The sequence below is a fragment of the Etheostoma spectabile genome, chromosome 8, assembly GCF_008692095.1.
Source record: "Etheostoma spectabile isolate EspeVRDwgs_2016 chromosome 8, UIUC_Espe_1.0, whole genome shotgun sequence".
Lineage (NCBI taxonomy): Eukaryota > Metazoa > Chordata > Actinopteri > Perciformes > Percidae > Etheostoma > Etheostoma spectabile.
In genome coordinates, this window is record NC_045740.1 from 13,861,415 (window position 1) to 13,879,696 (window position 18,282).

Consider the following 18,282-nt stretch of genomic DNA (forward strand, 5'->3'; position numbering starts at 1 on the left):
AAGATAAGAAAAAAGGCATTTTCCACCGTGTAGTTAGACACCACATATACATGAGAAAAAAATAAGTGCACCACCAAGAAGCCAGGCTGTGTGAAAAACAACACTTTGGTAAAGAGCTGCTTATTTAAATAAAACATTTAAAAAAAAAAGTGTTTCCATTTAAAACTTTCATTCTGTCATACTTTATTTAGGTTTTAAGGAGGTAGAACTGTGAAAATAAAGACTAAAATCCATCAACCATCTGATACACAAATTCAACTTGGGAAATATCTAAAGAAGTTTTTAAATATTCTCATATTGGTCCAGTTTCTGATACAAGCTCGTATCATTATGAGGGAAATGATGGAGACATCAGTTCTCATTAATGAACGTCACCATGATCTTGGTGTCAAAATGATCCTCGTCAATTGCTAAAAAAATAAAATAAAAATAAAAATCTGATTAATCAATACTTATGGTTGGAAGAGAGACAACTAACCTTTCCTGTGGATGACCAGAGATTCGACCAGCACGTGGAGCTTCCTGAAGTGTTGGTCTGCAGATTCCACCTCCTGCAGCTTCTCCTCAAACCACTGCAGCAAAACACACAGAGTTGTTACCACGCCAACATCAAGAACATCTGCTACAGATGCCAGTGAAGGCTGAGCTATGGAACATTACAAAGCCCCGTTACCAAGGATTAAATAATCACACAACTGCAAAAATCACACAGAGTTAACAACTTGATAAAACCATATCATGAATTATATTTGTTTAATGACTGAATGTCAATATTTTTTCACGTTTTTGGTTACTTAAGTGAAGTACTTATAATTTTAAAGTGGCCGGTTATTAAAAAAAAAAAAAAAAAAACTTTGGGATTTAGGGTGTTATATTGTGTGTTTGGTGATTACGCGCATACACACTTGGAAAAAAACAACAACATCCATGCTGTTTTGAGTGAGATACGGGTTTCTGAATGTACGTTGTGTGCCAAAACATTTGGTAGGTGCTAACCACTTTAGCTAATACCACATCAGCTAGCTGTTTCTCCAACTTTGGTCAGTACAAGTCAGGATTAGCTGGGAGACTTCTTCTAAACGAGGGCGCACTTCCAATTTTGCGTGGAATACCTGCAGAACAGGGACATGTAAGTAATTCTTTTGTACATTATGGTGAACTCGTGTGTGTTGTAGTAGTGTTTTGCCATTGAAAAAAGCTGGCTAACAGCTAACAGTTTAAGTGTGCAAATGAGTCATAGAAATTTATTACAATGTAAATACTGTAAAAACTTTCTAGATTCATGAAACAACTCTGATCCCACATGTATGATAAGTTTTAAGCTTAAAACATGCTGGAAATCAGGTGCAGTTTAATGCACCCATCTGCTTTTGAATGTATTCAGCTAATATTGGAATTTGCTCAGTGTACGCATGCGTGTGGTACTTTGAGCTCAGACCAGGAGGAAATGAGTGCCAAAGCTTAGCTTTTTTTTATACAAAAAACTCTTGTCAAACCAGATCAGCTTGACTGGCTGCCTCATCTTAGTGAACTATGGTGCTATCTACTAAATACATAGTTACAAATGGTACCTTGCACCATAGCAAACAAAAAGGCCCTGGACACAAAAAGGTTCAATCAATACTACAAGATCAGTTTACAAAAGAATGGGTTTGCCAGTTTGTCTGAGATCATTTAAGCTTATCAGAAATACTTAGTCATAAAAATCTACAATTGCAAAACTGCAAAAAAGTAACATATTTTGCCACTGTGCCTTTTGGTGCTTCAACCAGAGTGTGCCATTAGCTTTTAACTGAAATATTCAGCTTTTTACTGGAAATGTAGATTTCCTCAATACAAAAATGATCTGCAGTTCAAAACAGGTTTTATTCTGAAGAAGCACTGATGCAGCAGAAGGGTTTGTTTGCAGCTCAACTCACCACGTCCGACTCGTTCATCTTGATTGTCATTTTACTGACAGCATCTGTTGCTTTGTTGATCATCTTCAGGAAGCCGGCGCCGCTCAGAGCCTGGGTGCTCACTGCTCTTGGCAACTGAAGACACACAGACACACACACGCATTACAGAACAGCTGTCTGAATATACTAAATCTTCAGATACACAAAGTGATCAAGTAGAAATGAATGGCAGAGGAACAATACATTTATCTGAAAGTGTTCTCAACTTGAACACAAATTTCGAGATGCAATAAAGATCTTTTAATTTGTCACAACTATTGTGTGCCAGGGGTTTTAAGTCTTAAAGAGTATAGTATTTCACAGTGGATCAGACGTAAAACTAAATAAATGTTTGTCTCTCCAAACTCAATCTATGTATATAAACTCAATTTTGGCTTACTTCTTCTCTCTCAAGGAACTCTCTGACATCGGGATCTTGGAGGAGTGATGGGTGATTTACCACCCTCTGGAGATACCTGTTGAATGAGAAAATGCCAAATCAAAGCTTCACTTCCTGCTTTCTATGGGCAGTGCAACGTCAGAACAACTTTAACTGCTTAGTAGAGATTTAACAGAATTGCAGCATTCATTTCATCCCTACCTCTCCAAAGCAGCTCTTCTTCTCTCAACAAAGTCTGCAGATGAGGAATCTTCCTTTCCTACCTTCACCTTTGTCATACCTATGAAAAGACAACATGCCTTCTCATAGTTGTTGGTGATTAGATTTATAGTTACAGTATTAGAAAGACATAGCAAAGCCAAGTCAGCCTACCCAGGATGCTTTTCTCTGGTGGCGGAGGCACGATAAATCCATTTGGTCCGTGCTTTTCAGAAAGCTTCTCGTAGAGGCCGAGGAAGTCGCTAAAGCGCCGCCTCACTGTAAAGGTTTTGTTGCGGAACATGGCCAGTTGGGTCTGAAACACATTCATATTATTGGATTGGACGTACCTAAAAAGGCTTAAATTTGGTGAATAACTACTATGAAATTCTGGCGTAATCTATGTTGGCCTTTCAAGATCAGTGCATGAGCGTTTCTTCAACAATATGCTGACCAGTATTTCCTCTATTGGCACACTGTTACCACATATCGGATGAGTAACTGTGCTAACGTCCTCTGGATTAAATATGACCAACTTCAGGATAAATTAAACACTGTTTATCACCATGTTTTTACCTCTGTGGTTAACTTGTAGGCCATGTAGGCGTTCATACCATCGCCTGAAAAAAAAAGTGGAACAAAAATTCATAAATTGATATACAGTAAATACTAACAGAACATTACTTAAGGTAAGACGCATGTGGGTTTCCTTTATGGTGCTCTATAACTAGTTTCTCTTCTGGGTTCCTTTGTCGTTTTCACAGGTTTGAAATAATCACATAAAGGACTCAAGTACCTTAGAATAATCTTTGCTTGCTTGATGTTGACAGCGCAGAAATTAATTTGTTGCCTTAATGCAATTAAATTGAAATACTAAAAAAACAGATCAAGACAGATTAAAAAATAATAAATCTCACCTATTTTTTCAGGGTCTTTGACAGAGACACCAATCTCAAATTTGTCTCCCTGCTCTTCTTCTTCCTCTTCTTCCAACTGAAACAAATATTGAACAGGAAGTGAAACTCTGCCAGTCGCAATGACCTGCTGTCCCCAAACTCTTTAAACAGTCAACATCATTTTCTTTAGAATTGGAATTTTTTTAACTTTAGTTTGTTCTGGTAAAATGTTAAACTAGTCTACAAAATGCAAATTAAACGACCAACTGACTCTTCTCAAAATTCTGATATTCGAGAAAACTTCCAATCCTTGAACAGTCATTACTTTGTTATAGTAACAGTGGGAATTTTTTGCTGGGATAAGATGTGTGTATACCTCGTCCAGGGCAGCAGACTGTGGCTTGGCCAGGCTGGCAGCTGCTGACTGGGAGGGGGCGGACGCAGACGGTTTGGCCATCACGTCTTTCCTTCTCTCGCCTCGCGGACTGTCGAGAGAAAGCTCCACTGTGGCTTCTTTTGAGAGGGGAAAAGAAACAAGATTGAGGTCATAACATGCTGAATGGAAAATGTGTAGAGAGATGTACATTACGTATTTTATGTTCTGACTGTTTGACACAATTAAATATGTGCAAATGTTTGTGCAATATGCACAGACATGGACTCTGAATACCTTGCCTTTTTTACTTTCAGCCTTCAGTTTAATATGTGATATAACATGTGGACCAGTCCTTGTAAACTGAAGCCACAAGTACCTAATTTATTGAACAGTTAAACGGGAACTCCCACTTCTATTTACAGATGTTGGCAGGTAGGTAGTACTGCATATGAAAAAGAAATTGATAGATTGCCTTAAGTCACTTGAGTCAGAGTCTGAAAACTACAAGTTTAAAACTGAAAAAATATAACAGTGTGTTGCAATGGTAGTAATGTAGGCTTTAGGTTTTGAAAAGGAAGAATTATGCATAAAATAAAAATAGACCATATCTCTGCTTCTGCTGCAAGGTTTTTAATCCTTTTTTAAAAACTGTCCATTGTAACTCTGAAAAATGTTATGGGAGTTGCGATGCTAAATGGAGGGATTGTTCTTTTAAGAACACAATAAAACGGGGTGTCGTGTATTAAAGACATTGACTATTAAAACACATCCCTGGTTTAGGTCTGGCAATGAACTTCTGTTGCATGTCATCCTTCATCTGTCTCCCCATCATTTTCTAAAAGCTTTTTTTCCCCCACTATCTAATAATGGCAAATCTAAAAATAAACAGTGGAAATTAAAGAACACACCAGACGGCCATAATATGACCATCTGGTGTTTATAAATTGTAGTTGGTTCTTGTTATGTTTAACTTTCAATAAATAGCTTATTGAAACTAAACATTTTCATCCAAGAGTGCAGTTATCTGTTGCACACGTGACTTTGAGTGTACAGTAACTGTAACAGAAACACTTGAGAGTCTGCATGGACGGCTTTATGCTTGATGTGAACACTCTTTTTGTCACTAATGCTCCCCTTAGAACACTAAATCCTAAAATCTTGATAATGTAACATAATAAAAAGAAATAGTGAACCCACTAGCAAAGATATCTGCCTCCTCCTCAGATTGCACTCCATTAGTCTTGGAGTTGACAGTGCTGGTGCTTGTGAAGCTGGGCAGTGTGGTGACGGCTTCCTCTGTGAAGATATCAGCAGGTTCTGCAGGACTATTGTCTTGCAGAGGCCCACCTTCATTGCTTACATGGCTAGCAGCTTTGGTTTTGACAGGTTTGTCTTTCTGGTCTTTGCTGATGGTTTTCTTTGAGGAGGCACCCAGCGGCTCACCGAACAGATCCTCATCAGGTTCACCGAAAAGGCTTTTCTGTTGCTGCATGGCAGATTTAGTCTGCCGTGGTTCTGTGAACAAGTCGGTTCCCTCATCTTCAAACAGATCAACTGTTGCCCGGCTGGGTATATTGGCATCAACAGGTGGAACATCACTGAGGAGGTCAACCAAAGGATCAAAATATTTGTCACAGGCAGGTGGTGGCTGCTGTGTGTCACTGGCTGGCAAATCAACACTAAGGTCGATGATTGGATCAGTGGCAGTTTCTTTTGCTTCCTGTTCATCATCACTTCCTGTTTTCTCATCACCAGGTGCCTCTGTAACAGCACTGGTCACTTCACTGTTATCCATTGCTGCTTCAACGGTAACATCTGATACTACATTTTCCTCTTGCAGTGCTTCATTTTCACTTCCAAATATGTCCTCAAACTCATCTGAGGGTTCATCTAAAGGGATTTCAGTTGTGTCTTTTGCGTCATCTGCAACAGCCCTTTCAGCTGCGACTGCCTCGTCCGGAGAATCGGTTACGTTGTTTGTCAGATCGACAAAGTCATCCGAGGGTTCGCCGACAACTTCGTTCACTGGTTTGTTTGCCGTTTGGCTGCTGACGGGCTTGATTAAGGGATCATCCATGAGGTTAGTGGCAGGCTTCCTTAAAACATCACTGGGTTGACTGGGTGGTGGCAGTGTGGTGTCCATTTCGGTCAGTGGAGGGTTGCTCTGGAGATGAGAGGAAAAGGGAAAAAAGATTTAATGTTTTAGAGTATTTAACTAGAGAGGCAACGGGGGGCCCTGGTAGCTCACCTGATTATGCGTGCGCCTTATGTAATAAGCGGTCGCAGGTTAGATTATTTTTGCACACCCCTACCATTTATTTATTTTACTTAGTTATGTTGTTAATAATTTGCATAGTTAATATTGTTCTTTGGTGTTCAGTTATAAAAAACAATTGGCGGTTTGTATCGAATCGTGGGTCAAAAATCATGATATGAACCGAATCATGGGTTTGGTATTTTGCTACAGCCCTAACAGATCTAGCTAGCTGTCTGGATTTACCCTGCAGAGGTCTGAGGAGCAGTTAACCAAAGTCCTCATAAATCCACCGGAGTTTAGAATGCCAACACAAAGAAAGCAGAAGGTAACGGACATCCGGCTTAAAAAGAGTGACATCTTGCGGAATTTCCAGCGGTACCTGAACAATCCCTAAAGTGGAACGTCGTTGATATAGATTGAACTGTCCCGCAATAAATCTTACATTCCTAAAGGTTGTAAAATTCACTTTTTGTTGAAACTTTTATAGAGGTGTTGATTAAACTTTGTGATCATTCAGGAGACTGTAGTTTGTGAGGCTGTTGAATTCACTTCAGCTACAGTGTCAACTGAATGTAACATCCACAACTTGCTGAGTAATGCCTTTTGTGCAGCAGTGAGTCCAGCGTAAAAAACAAACAACAAAAAAACATTTCAGGGACAGCAACTTTACAATCCCCCCCCCTGTGAATTTTGACTGTGGGAAAACACACAGGTTCTGACCATAGGACCACAGCTCACTCACATGACAGAAGGCTTCTTTTGAGTCTTCATTAAAAATTTTAAATCACTTAATATGAATAACAGAACCAAAGATGTCAACTTTCACAAACAAACCACACAGAGCTAATTTGTTTGCAGACTGCTAACAGACTTGTTCTTTGCTTTACCTAGGTTACTAAATGCAGTGTATGCAAGAGGATACCTTCAGATTTTAGTGCAAGCTAATCTAATTTGATGTGGAAGAAATCTTGCCCAGAAAACAGCCTAATATCATTAAAAGGTCCCATGACATGGTGTTCTTTGGATGCTTTTATAAAGGCATTAGTGGTCCCCCTAATACCATATCTGAAGTTTCTTTCCCAAAATTCAGCTTTGGTGCAGAATTAAAGCCACTAGAGCCAGTCCCACAATGAGCTTTCCTTAGTGAGTGCCATGTCTGAGTCAGTAGCTTTCCCAAATTCTCTGGGCTGGCAAAGCAGAAAAAAGGAAGGTAACCTTGCGCCTTATGACCCCATAAGGGGCAAGATTCCAGATCGGCCCATCTGAGCTTTCATTTTCTCAAAAGGCAGAGCAGGATGTCCAGGACTTGGTTTACACCTATCGCCATCACTAGCCACTGGAGAAACGCATTAATGTTAAAAACTTCATAAAGTGACATTCTAATGTCATGGGACCTTTAACCAAACAGAAATTGTATTAGATTAATTTGTATCATATGGTCTCCTAATCTAGATGATCAAATCACAAATAGACAGTTTTCCACATTGTAACTTTTCAAAACGAAATCCATACCAAAATATTTGCTTGTTTGTTAATGCATTCACCTTTCACCAGGGCAAATTCCACATGAGTAGGCTATACTTATTGTGGCAATGAAACTTTTTCTGATTCTAAAAACCTTTTCTGATTCTGATTTAAATGCAAGAAACAGTGATAGAAGGTTAATTTTCAATTACCACTGTCTAGTCCATCGCCAAACATTACTTCAGCTACAGTCTCTGGTGAATGTAACATCCACAACTTGCTGAGTAATGCTTTCCGTGCAGCAATGAATCCAGCGCTAAAAAAAAAGACAAAGACAGCAATTTTTCCAATCTATCCACTGAACTTTGACTGTGGGAAAACATCCGGGTTCTGGCCATGTGACCACAGCCCACTCACATGACAGTAGGCTCCCCAAGCCAGCTTTATAGTCCTCATTCAAAAGAAACAAGAGAGTGAATTTTAAACCACTAACTAATATAAATAACAGAACCGAAGATGATGTCAACTTTCACAAACAAACCACACATACCTCATTCTCTGTAGCCTGCTGACATTAGAACTTTGATTTGCGTCACCTTAAGCGACCTGTACCAAATCAAGCCAGCTCTCCACATTGATACTTTTCAGAAAAAAAAAAATCAATACCAAAATGGGCGTTTGCAACAGTGTCACTGATAACCACATACTGTTTAATAGAAGCTAGATTTTCTGCATCAAACCCCCCTCACACTGCTTTGATAATTTAAAGTACAGGAAATGCTTTAAGTCTAACATTATCCGGCATTATAGTTAATTATGTTCCCACTATTTTCTTACCGTTACCTCAGAGCTAAAACTAGCTAAATATTTGTCAACACAAAACTTTTGCTAAAAGCATCATTAGCTTCCCTCACTGACGTTAGCTAACTAACGTTAGTCTTTGGGCTGCTTTAGAGGCAGCTTAGCTTAGCATGAAATCGACGTTAACTCCGTTCAGACATACTGCACTCATGAAGAGGTCTTCCCCGTCGTCTTCATCACTGTCTCGGCCTCCGACTTCTTCAGAGTCCAACACATCTTGGTCCTCGGAGTCGGGGAACGGAGGAGGACTGCGTTCCGAGCTGGTCGCCATCTTCAATCTTCTTAAAACACACAAGGGGAGGCGGCAACGTCAACTGCTCCCCTCTTCTGCTCTGCTTGCGCCGCACCGACGTGTCTCCTTTAACGGCTAGCTACCTCCGCTGCTCATGCAAAGCACTACTGTGGCGGTAGTTCGCCTTAAGATCGCACTACTAAACCAAACAGAGGAGTGACTCGAGGCTCAGGGAAGGCAAATCACCGCTGTCTTTTTACTTCCTGGTCCTCCTTCTTGTCAGGTTAGCTTCACTGTTAGCTTCACTCAGGGCTTGGCAGTCATGAGACAGATACAGGGGTTGGAACAGTATTATGTACCTGGACAGGGATTGCAGTTGTGTGTAGCTAAACGTCCCGCAGCTCACTGCCCATATTAGAGACGTCCGATTTTTTGGGTGATGTCTCGTCACGTGCATACCCGAGACGCGGAGGCGCGAAAGCCGCTTCTCACCGGCGACTACCTGGAGCCGAACGAGCTGGACTCAGATGAAGGTAAAAGTTGTTGCCACTCCACCACTAACTGCGGTTTAACCATAGACAGTTAAAGAAAGAATGTTTAATTTAATATACAAACACACAGCGTGATGCAAGATATCATTTTGTTAGTTGTTGTTCCATTTTTTTTTCATGGAAGCCCATTTCTGCCAATGTGATTCCACAAAGACCCTGTAGCCTTAAGTATCCTATAATGTACTGTAGACATTATTATGATTTAGTATCTCAAAAATGAGAAACTTTCTCAAATATTAATAACGACTTGGTATGTTTTGAGAAGGTTTCCTGTTATTTTCAGAAGGTTTCCTAATTATTTTCAGAAACTATATCTATAAAGATAATTAGCAGTAGGCTAGTTTATATGAGACAAAGACAATCCCCAAATTATCTAGAGAAGCTTTGACCAGTGAAATTTTGATAGGCTATTTTTGCTTAAAAAATAGACCATTAATAAATCATCAAAGTTGCTCATTTTTTTCAGCCAATCGATTACTTGATCAATCTCTACCTACCACAGATGGCACTTTTGTTATATAAGGCACAGAGACAGTAGACACAAACCAGTGCTTATAGTTCCTGGCTTTGGGCTTTTTGTATGTCATTTAAAGTTTGTAAAAACTAAATATTCTAAAAAACCATCAACTTTATAGTGACAATTTATTCTTCATGTCTCCACACTGTGAGAAGAGATATTGATTGATTCATTATTGGATCAGATCAACTTCTTTCAGGGGACAGTGGGAGTGTGCACCTGTCACTGTTTCCCAACAGATCTAATTCATTCTTTATCTCGTTTATACAGTGATAGGTACAAAATGAGCGTCTTAATTTTGTGATATCTTAAGTATCAGTTTTACCAGGAATTGTTGTTTCATTTGACCTGTTCATGTGTTTTTTGCTGATTTTTAGGTGAAACAATTTTCGACAGAAGCGCATCAAATATCACACATGATGTCGGTGGGAATGCACAGAAAAGATTGACATATGAGGAAGCAGTAGATATAGCAGGTAATATTAATCGTTTTGGTGGTGTTGTTACTGTAGGCTGTCATTTTTATGTTGCTCTTAAACATTATAAGTAGAATAAAATGTAAGGTGAAACAAATTATTGATCACTATTGATGTTTTTCATTATTGATGTTTTTCTGTGGGAGCAACCCTGATAAATCCCGATCTCACTTAAAAACTGGATTACATGCTTCATGCATCATTTACAAGCTTAAAACATTTTTTTTTTGTCCAGTAGATTTTGACCAGTAGATGCACAGATGGCAAATCAACCGCCTATAAATACATCAGATAATTTGTTAACAGATAACTTGTCTGTTTGTTTACTCACTCTTTGTTCTGCTTTTGCTCTCAGGTTTTGGAGTGTTCCACTGGCTGCTGTTAGTGGTGTGTGGCTGGGCCAATGCCAGCGATGCCGTGGAAATTCTCTGTGTATCTTTTCTCCTGCCAACAGCGCGCTGCGATCTACTGCTGAGCTCTTCAGACATGGGCCTACTGACTGCCAGCATTTTCCTTGGTGAATCGCAATCATTTAATAAATTAGTTAACGTACCTGAGCTGTGGTCGGTCGACAGAAAACTGCATGAACAATTATTTTGCTAATTGTTCCAGTTATTTTTTTTTTTTTAAGCAAAAAATTGCCAATATTCTCTGGTTTCAGCTAATCAAATAAGAGGTTTTGTTGCTTTTTTGTCTTATGTGACAGTAAATTGAACATCTTTGGACTGTTGGTCGGTGAAACAAGCACATCAAAGACATCACTGTGAGCTCTGAGAAACATTGTCACCATTGAACAGCGGCATCTTTCTCACACCTCAAATGTTGAATTAGTCATGATAAATAAACTTAGTGAACGTTTCTTTTTAAATGAACACTAAAGCAAAATGAAAAATATAGGTTGATTTTTGGTTACTGTTCTGAACTAATTAAAAATCTAATGTTTTTGACTTGGAAAAACAATTACAAACACAGAACATGATGGTGTAGTATAAAAGGACTAAATCTTGCTTTTAAAAATGTTGCCAACATTTAAATAAAATAAAATAAATAAAAAATTCTCTCAAAAAAGGAAAGAAGCCCAAACTATTCTAGGTGTAAAATCAGCACTGAAGGGAAAACATTGTACAAACATAATAACAGATATGAGGATGAAGAGAGATTATTGTGTTGGTGGGTTAGTATACAGATTGTGAAGGTTAGAGATTAAGATAAGGGGTTTTTTTGGTGCAAAATGTTAAATGTTTGGTATGTTTTTAAAATTATGTTTTTTTGCTTTTTTATCTTGCTATATATATACATAGGCTACAAAAAATATATACAGTAACTACAGTAAATACAGTTGAATGAGGGGTGGGAAAAATAAAAAGCTTCGGCTTCATCCTGCTCCTTTTCGGACAGATTGAACGTATTATGTGTACTTAGGTAAAGCGATGCTTAGAGCTAAATGATAATGTTGGATTGTTATTATTGTCTTAATTCCTGTTCTCTAGGAATGATGGTGGGCGGCTACATGTGGGGATACCTGGCTGACCAGAGGGGGCGTCGCAGAGTCTTGGTTGTGTCCCTGACGGTTAACGGGGTGTTTGGAACTCTGGCCAGCGTGGCTCCGTGGTTCTGGCTCTTCCTGCTGCTGCGGTTCATCAGCGGCATCGGGTGAGCACACAATTTGTATATGTTTTGCATTTTTTTATTTAGATTAAGTCCTTTAGCTGACAGCAATAAACTGTAGGATGAAGTATGTATCAGTGCTTAGAGAGATCACACTCCAACCAACAGATCATAGAATACCCCTACATGTTCCTTCATGAAGAACATTTTGGAAAAGAAAATCCCAGAAATCGCTTTAGGTGTTTGCAAAATACGAGTCAAGCGAGTCAGGTACGTAAGTACTGGTAAAATGTATTAGACCAACCAGTGTAACTTTTTGAAACACCAGAATAGCCCTCCAAAAAAGAAAAAACAATGTTTCTTATGTGTAAACAGTTGCGGAGAGCTCTAGAATAAAAGCTGTTTTCTTCCCCTCTGCAGTGTCGGTGGGTCGATCCCTGTTATCTTCTCCTACTTCTCAGAGTTTATGCCCTGTCAGAGGAGAGGTGCAATGATCAGTGCTCTGGCCACCTTCTGGATGGCAGGAAACATCCTGGCTGCAGGTGGGAAAATACATCAGTAAAACAATATCAGTGTGGTTTTCTTGAAAGTTTTAAGCACAACTCGTATTATGATAAACCTCAAACACATATTATCATTCAGTGTGTATCGTTGTGCACAAAAGCTTGGTGGTGTAATCAATCAACCTTTTAACAGACTTGTCATACTGTACTGTAACAAGAAACACATGGATTCTATAAATATCATTATTGATGGCTCTGCTCTGTTTAATTGTGCCAAGTGGGAACTTGTGACTTGTCAGATCATTTAGAGCATTGTTGTTTTTGTAATGGCATGCATACTATCACGTGGGAAAAGTAACTACATTTACATACTGGGAATTGTTTTTTAATTGAGAATTTTGAATCAAAAATCGATTTTGAATCAAACCTTGAGCCTAAAAATCAATATAGAATTGTGACATTTTCTTAATCGGGTACCCCTATTAAAGATATAGACGTGTAAACTTGAGGGTGAAAGCATCAAAGACAATAACAACAAAAACACAGACTTGTGAAATGACAAATGTGTATCCCCATGTGTTTAGCAGTGAGTGGCGGTCTTTTGTTTGCAGGACTGGCCTGGTTGGTGATTCCAAGAACCTGGGCCCATTTCTCACTGGGATCACTGGACTTTCAGAGCTGGAGACTGTTTGTGGTGCTCTGCTCTGTCCCCAGCCTCACCTCAGCCGTCCTCTTCAGGCTGCTCATGCCTGAAAGCCCCAAGTTCCTCATGGAGGTATTTGAACACCCGACTTGTTCAGCCTGCTTTTTTCTTCTGTTATGTCTTTGAGATTTGTGTCCTGTCTTTGCTGCCAGGCTGGCCGGGAGAAAGAGGCGATCCGGGTCTTTCAAGTGATATTTGAGCTCAACATGTGGGGAAAGGGAAAGGATTTCCCGGTATGAACTAAATTAACTCCCTTATATGTCTCTAGGACTCATTATCATTGTTTACTGAATTTTTTTTTATTGTGTTTAGCTTAATTAGATAATGTGATAAAACACAGGAGTAAGTGGTAAAAAAGGATAAAGCACACACATGTAGCACACAATGGAAATGGAAATGACAAATATTGGACCCAAGAAATACACACAGTGTACACAAGTGAAAAAAGGGAAGTGATATTTGTAATGAGTAACTTATTTGTATGTGGTTTGTTCAAGTTCTCTAAACACGTTATTCCTTTATTTCAAAGCATAATAATCTACTGGAAGTGTAACAGCTGTCATCTTGAACTCTTTTGAAGGAATTTGGTTTGTGCAGCAGCTCCAACCAAAGAGGGGAACTGGACGAGACCGGGGCCTGGGCTTCACAAAGAGAGAGACTTGCCTGTATTTTGAAAAAGGTAATGTCACAAATCTGGACAAATGCCCTGTTATGTTCCAACAGCAGTCCAAAAATCAAAGACACATTCATATAAACAGAAAATCATTACATTTTCACATCTGCAAATCTGGAACTGGTGATTTGTTTTAGCAATTTTGCTTGAAAATTTACCAAAATGATTAATTGATTATCCAAATAGCTGCTGATATTTTCTATGGATTAACTTATTAATGACTCAACTAATTATTTCAGCATCTATCCACGTTTACGTTATTACGGTTATTTTATTTAACGTATTGATTAAGTATTATGAAACTTTTCAGCACAAAACTGAAATTTTTAAGATCTTAAAACTTTGACATTTAGAGTCAATACTTAAGATGAAGCCTTTAGATTAAGTAATGAAACCCACCACAACGCCCTCATAGTGTCAGTTATTGTAGTTTAGTTGCACATATTCCCAAACATTTTCAATAAAATTTGCACAAACCAGTTGGCAGTAAGACTGGACTTGTAGTTGCCTTACAAACTAATAAAATAAAATAAAAATTCTTACTTACTTACCATCTATAATTAGGATATTTCCTTGATTATTTCTATTTGTCATTGTCATTTCAAATAGTGTCTTTGGTTAAACTTTCAGGCCCTGGTTCCCATTAAACAGATGTTTAATGATTCGCTTAAATCCAGGAGCTTTGCACTGCTCATCATCTTCTACTGCATTTCCTTTGGGTGAGAAACGCCATCTGCATATACATTTAGACTTAGCAGCATCTGTAGTGAAACTTCTGTTGTCGGGATTGTGTACAAGTTCAGGGCTTTTGTTTTTCATGTGGCAAATCTGCAGCAAGCAGCTCTGCAGCTTTAAATGGCAGTGAGAGATAACCGTCGCAAATAGCTTATCTTCAACAACCAAAAATCATGATTAGCTTAACTGCAAAAACTGAAAAAAAAAGAAAAGAAAAAAAGTTCTACTTTAACAACTTGTCTGTGAGTCTTTAGACTAAACTACGGCAGTCTCAAGGCAGGACCTAGCCATACAAGTGTAGTTTCACATTGAAAACTGACTGTACCATTTATTCTTATCCAAAAGCTAAACTGTGTGTGTGTGTGTGTCTGTGTGTGCATCTCTCTGTCTCTGTATGCGTGTAGTTACTACGGACTGTGGATGTGGTTCCCGGAGCTGTTTGAGAGAATTGAGGACGGCGGCTCGCCCTGTGCCAACGTGTCCCTGCTGTCTCCCCTCCACAACCAAAGCTGCTACCCGGTCAAGACAGCAGGTTAGTTTCTGGGATGACAAAGTTAATTATGTTGATTTTTACTGAAGTCAGCAAACATGTACTAACTGGACATGTATAGCTTTACCACAGATGAAAGTATGTAGTTTGGGAATAAAGTTGGAATAAAGAATCATTAAGAATCATTAGTACAACTATATTCCCTCCTCTCTTGAAAGTGCACTTAATAATGTACATGAATAGAGTTAGAAGAGGTATTGATACCATTTAATGTTTAAAACAACGGTTACACAACGTAGGAAATCAATGAAACGAGACAAATTTAAAAGACCGTGAAACATTGTCCTCGGGATATTTTTATAGACATGTAGATGCAGGTCACTTCAATTGTCTCAATAAATGTTTTTTTTCTTTTGCAAGATGAACTACTTTTGTAACTCGCATTTGAAATCCAGGTCTGACCTTAAAAAGAGCATCAGATCAGACTAACCCCCAAGACATCCTCTGTGCCTCCTTGTGTTTCCTCTGTGTGGGGATGGCATGTGATCCCTGTGGACATAAACATTTCATGTCGCAGTCCAGAGACGTGCTGCTCAAGTGAATTGGAGACTCTAAATGGCCTCTAGGTTTAAATTTGTTGACTCCTTGTTTCTGTTGCGACCTGTCTGGACTGTATCTGTAAGCTGTCTTTAATGAGACTGCCATTTTCCTGGAAAGAACTTTATAATTAGTTTCTCATTATAGAGAACATAGCAAGAGTGTTCAGTAGCTACACTTCCATTGGATTTATTACATCAACTGCTTGCATAACCTGGAGACTAACATACAAAGTTTCAATTATAAATGAATAATAAATGGGGTTAAATTGATCTTTTCTGTCTTTTTCCCTATGACTAGTTCCAATTTACATAGTTCTTTCCAGGAAAATTACACACCTGTAACGTAAAGTAACTCATAACACGGGACAACTTCTAGCTCACCCAGTACAGTGCGGCCCCATGGAGGCTGGGTCCTTGGCAGCGGCCCGTGTTCGAATCCGACCCACGGCCCTTTGCTGCATGTCGTCCCCCCTTTCCTGTCTTCAATCGGTCCTGTCAATAAAGGCCATATAAGCCCAAAAAATCATGTTTCAAAAAAAAAAATACTAATAAAGCATTACCCATTGTGTCCCACCCCACTGCATGCTGGGATTGGCTCCAGCACCCTGCAACCCAGAAACAGAATAATCTGAATCTAAAAAAGATGGATGGAGGTTTCTTCCTTACCTACCTGTATCTCTTCTTCACCGGACAGTGTATATGGAGGGCTTCATCATTGCTGCATCAAACTTACCGGGAAACATCTTCACCATTCTTATGATGGACAGCATGGGAGGAAAGGCTCTACTGTGTGAGTCTTTTTGTAAAAAGATATTTTTTTTCTACTATTTTGTTTCACTTCTTTACCACAAGATCGTGGATGCCAAGAAGTGTCCATCCACATAAACAGCTAGTTTTTATACCTTGAATGATGTCTGTTGTTGTTGTTGTTTGTCCAGCCTGCAGCCTGCTGGTGTCCAGTCTGAGCGTCTTCCTCATCTATGTGGTCCAGACCAAAGCCCAGAGTCTGATCCTCTCCTGTGTCTTTAGCGGCGTGTCAGTTATTGCCTGGAATGCCCTGGACGTGGTGGGAACGGAGCTCTACCCGACCCAGCTACGGTAGGCTTTTCTTAAAACTTTAGTCCATAGAATTGGCTTAAACATGGCGGTTTAGATTAGTTTAGTTGGGTTTTTTGTTGTTGTTTTAACTTGCCAAGTTAGGATCACTCAGCCAATCTGAGGGATCAAGGACAAACAAATGTAATATTTGCTCAGTAAATAATATAAATTAATAAATACAATTCCAGATGTAATCCTATCAGCTTCAACTTGTGCATGAATCTTCAAAAAGCAGAATGTGGCCACAAGATGAAGTGCAGTTGTGGAATATAACTAAGTACATTACTTGAGTTTTTTCTTTTAATGCCACATTCTACTTCTGCTCTGCTACATTTCAGAGGGAAATATTGTACTTTTAACTCCACTACATTCATGTGACAGCTTAACCCTCATGTTGTCCTTGGGTCAAATTGACCCGTTTTCAGTTCTTTTTTTGTCATAATCAGCCCTCGAAATAAGCGCTGAAAATCAACAACATTGAACATATCAAAAAAAACTTTGGAAAAACACCAGAAACGTAAAAAAAAAGCACCCACAACATTGAAAAAGTGACAAAAAAAGTCGGAAAAAACGACAATAATGTTGAAAAAAAGTGACCATTGTCGACGGGAAGACAACACAAGGGTTAATCTGTTACTTTACAGATTGTTTTTTTTGTACACAAAACACGTGGTTTATAAAATCTAATGTTTTATTATAAATTAACTATCCAACAATATACAGGCCTACATGAGGGCGACAGAAACTATGCACTATAGCTTTAAAGGAACACGCCGACTTATTTGGACTTTGTCCAATTCACCATATCCCCCAGAGTTAGATAAGTCCATACATACCCTTCTCAACTCTGTGCGTGTTGTTGTGGAGGTTTCTGTACAGCGAGAGAGGAATTGTTGGAAGTGAGACTTTGTTGAAACAAAATAAAAAGCTGCACAACTGAGTCAAGGTTTGGACTTCGGTGAGATTTTCCCTGCAGAGAATAACCAAGTGACAAGAACACATCAGTAACAGTGTGACAATGTCTTGCAAATTTTAAACCGTAGCATTCCCATCTTAGGTGGATGCTACTGGTCTTGGTGGAGAGATTATATCTCCAACCTAGCCTAGGAACATCTTGTGATCCTTCAGTCACAGCTGTGAATGTGGCTCGGGAAAGGGAAGTTTGGGGTGCCCTGCTGGAGCGGCTGCCCGCCCCCGCGACCCGATGCCGGATGAGCAGATAAAGATGGATGGATGGATGGCATCCCCATCTTATGTTTCCCCTAGAGAAGAAAATTACGCGTTTTAAAACACGTCCAATCCTATCCGAACAATAATCATACCAGACAGACACGTTGGAACCTCTTACGTAGTTCTGCATCTGTATCTCATGCCTCAAAGTTTTCTGCCAGTCTTTTATCTTCGCTGAATAAAAACAAAACATGTCTCCTTCAGACTCCATGGCATTGTCCTTGGAGAAAAAATGCAGAGACAAAGAGTCTCTCCTTCAGGGAGGACACACAGGGAATGAGTTGAATGAAGTCATAACACCTGAAACGCATTGTGAATAATTATATGAATAATAATAACACATACTTATTATAGAAGGACATATGAAATCATGCTTAAATGAAATTTTCCCATTACAGTGTTGTAATTCTGTCTGACCCACCTACTACTAGCCTAGCTTAGCACAGATGCTGGAGGTAACCGGCTCCATCTAGCCTAC

At 39.2% G+C, this 18,282-nt stretch overlaps 2 protein-coding genes across 2 annotated transcripts in view; one reads left to right on the plus strand and one right to left on the minus strand.

The window, feature by feature from the left end:
• Positions 1–9,069, minus strand: part of snx1a (sorting nexin 1a) — a 14,102-nt gene extending 5,033 nt beyond the window's left edge. The window contains exons 1-10 of the mRNA XM_032523903.1: positions 8,532–9,069; positions 5,005–5,971; positions 3,808–3,944; positions 3,453–3,528; positions 3,112–3,155; positions 2,710–2,851; positions 2,539–2,617; positions 2,338–2,413; positions 1,920–2,033; positions 479–572 (exon numbers count right to left, since the gene is read on the minus strand). Of these exons, the coding sequence (XP_032379794.1) occupies positions 479–572; positions 1,920–2,033; positions 2,338–2,413; positions 2,539–2,617; positions 2,710–2,851; positions 3,112–3,155; positions 3,453–3,528; positions 3,808–3,944; positions 5,005–5,971; positions 8,532–8,660 (1,858 nt within the window). The 5' untranslated portion in view covers positions 8,661–9,069. The remainder of the gene's footprint in view (positions 1–478; positions 573–1,919; positions 2,034–2,337; positions 2,414–2,538; positions 2,618–2,709; positions 2,852–3,111; positions 3,156–3,452; positions 3,529–3,807; positions 3,945–5,004; positions 5,972–8,531) is intronic.
• sv2 (synaptic vesicle glycoprotein 2) overlaps positions 9,061–18,282 on the plus strand; it is a 10,880-nt gene continuing 1,658 nt past the window's right edge. Inside the window, exons 1-12 of the mRNA XM_032523905.1 lie at positions 9,061–9,154; positions 10,067–10,165; positions 10,521–10,682; positions 11,656–11,818; positions 12,194–12,315; positions 12,888–13,051; positions 13,132–13,212; positions 13,560–13,658; positions 14,283–14,371; positions 14,792–14,919; positions 16,171–16,266; positions 16,415–16,574. Of these exons, the coding sequence (XP_032379796.1) occupies positions 9,061–9,154; positions 10,067–10,165; positions 10,521–10,682; positions 11,656–11,818; positions 12,194–12,315; positions 12,888–13,051; positions 13,132–13,212; positions 13,560–13,658; positions 14,283–14,371; positions 14,792–14,919; positions 16,171–16,266; positions 16,415–16,574 (1,457 nt within the window). The remainder of the gene's footprint in view (positions 9,155–10,066; positions 10,166–10,520; positions 10,683–11,655; positions 11,819–12,193; positions 12,316–12,887; positions 13,052–13,131; positions 13,213–13,559; positions 13,659–14,282; positions 14,372–14,791; positions 14,920–16,170; positions 16,267–16,414; positions 16,575–18,282) is intronic.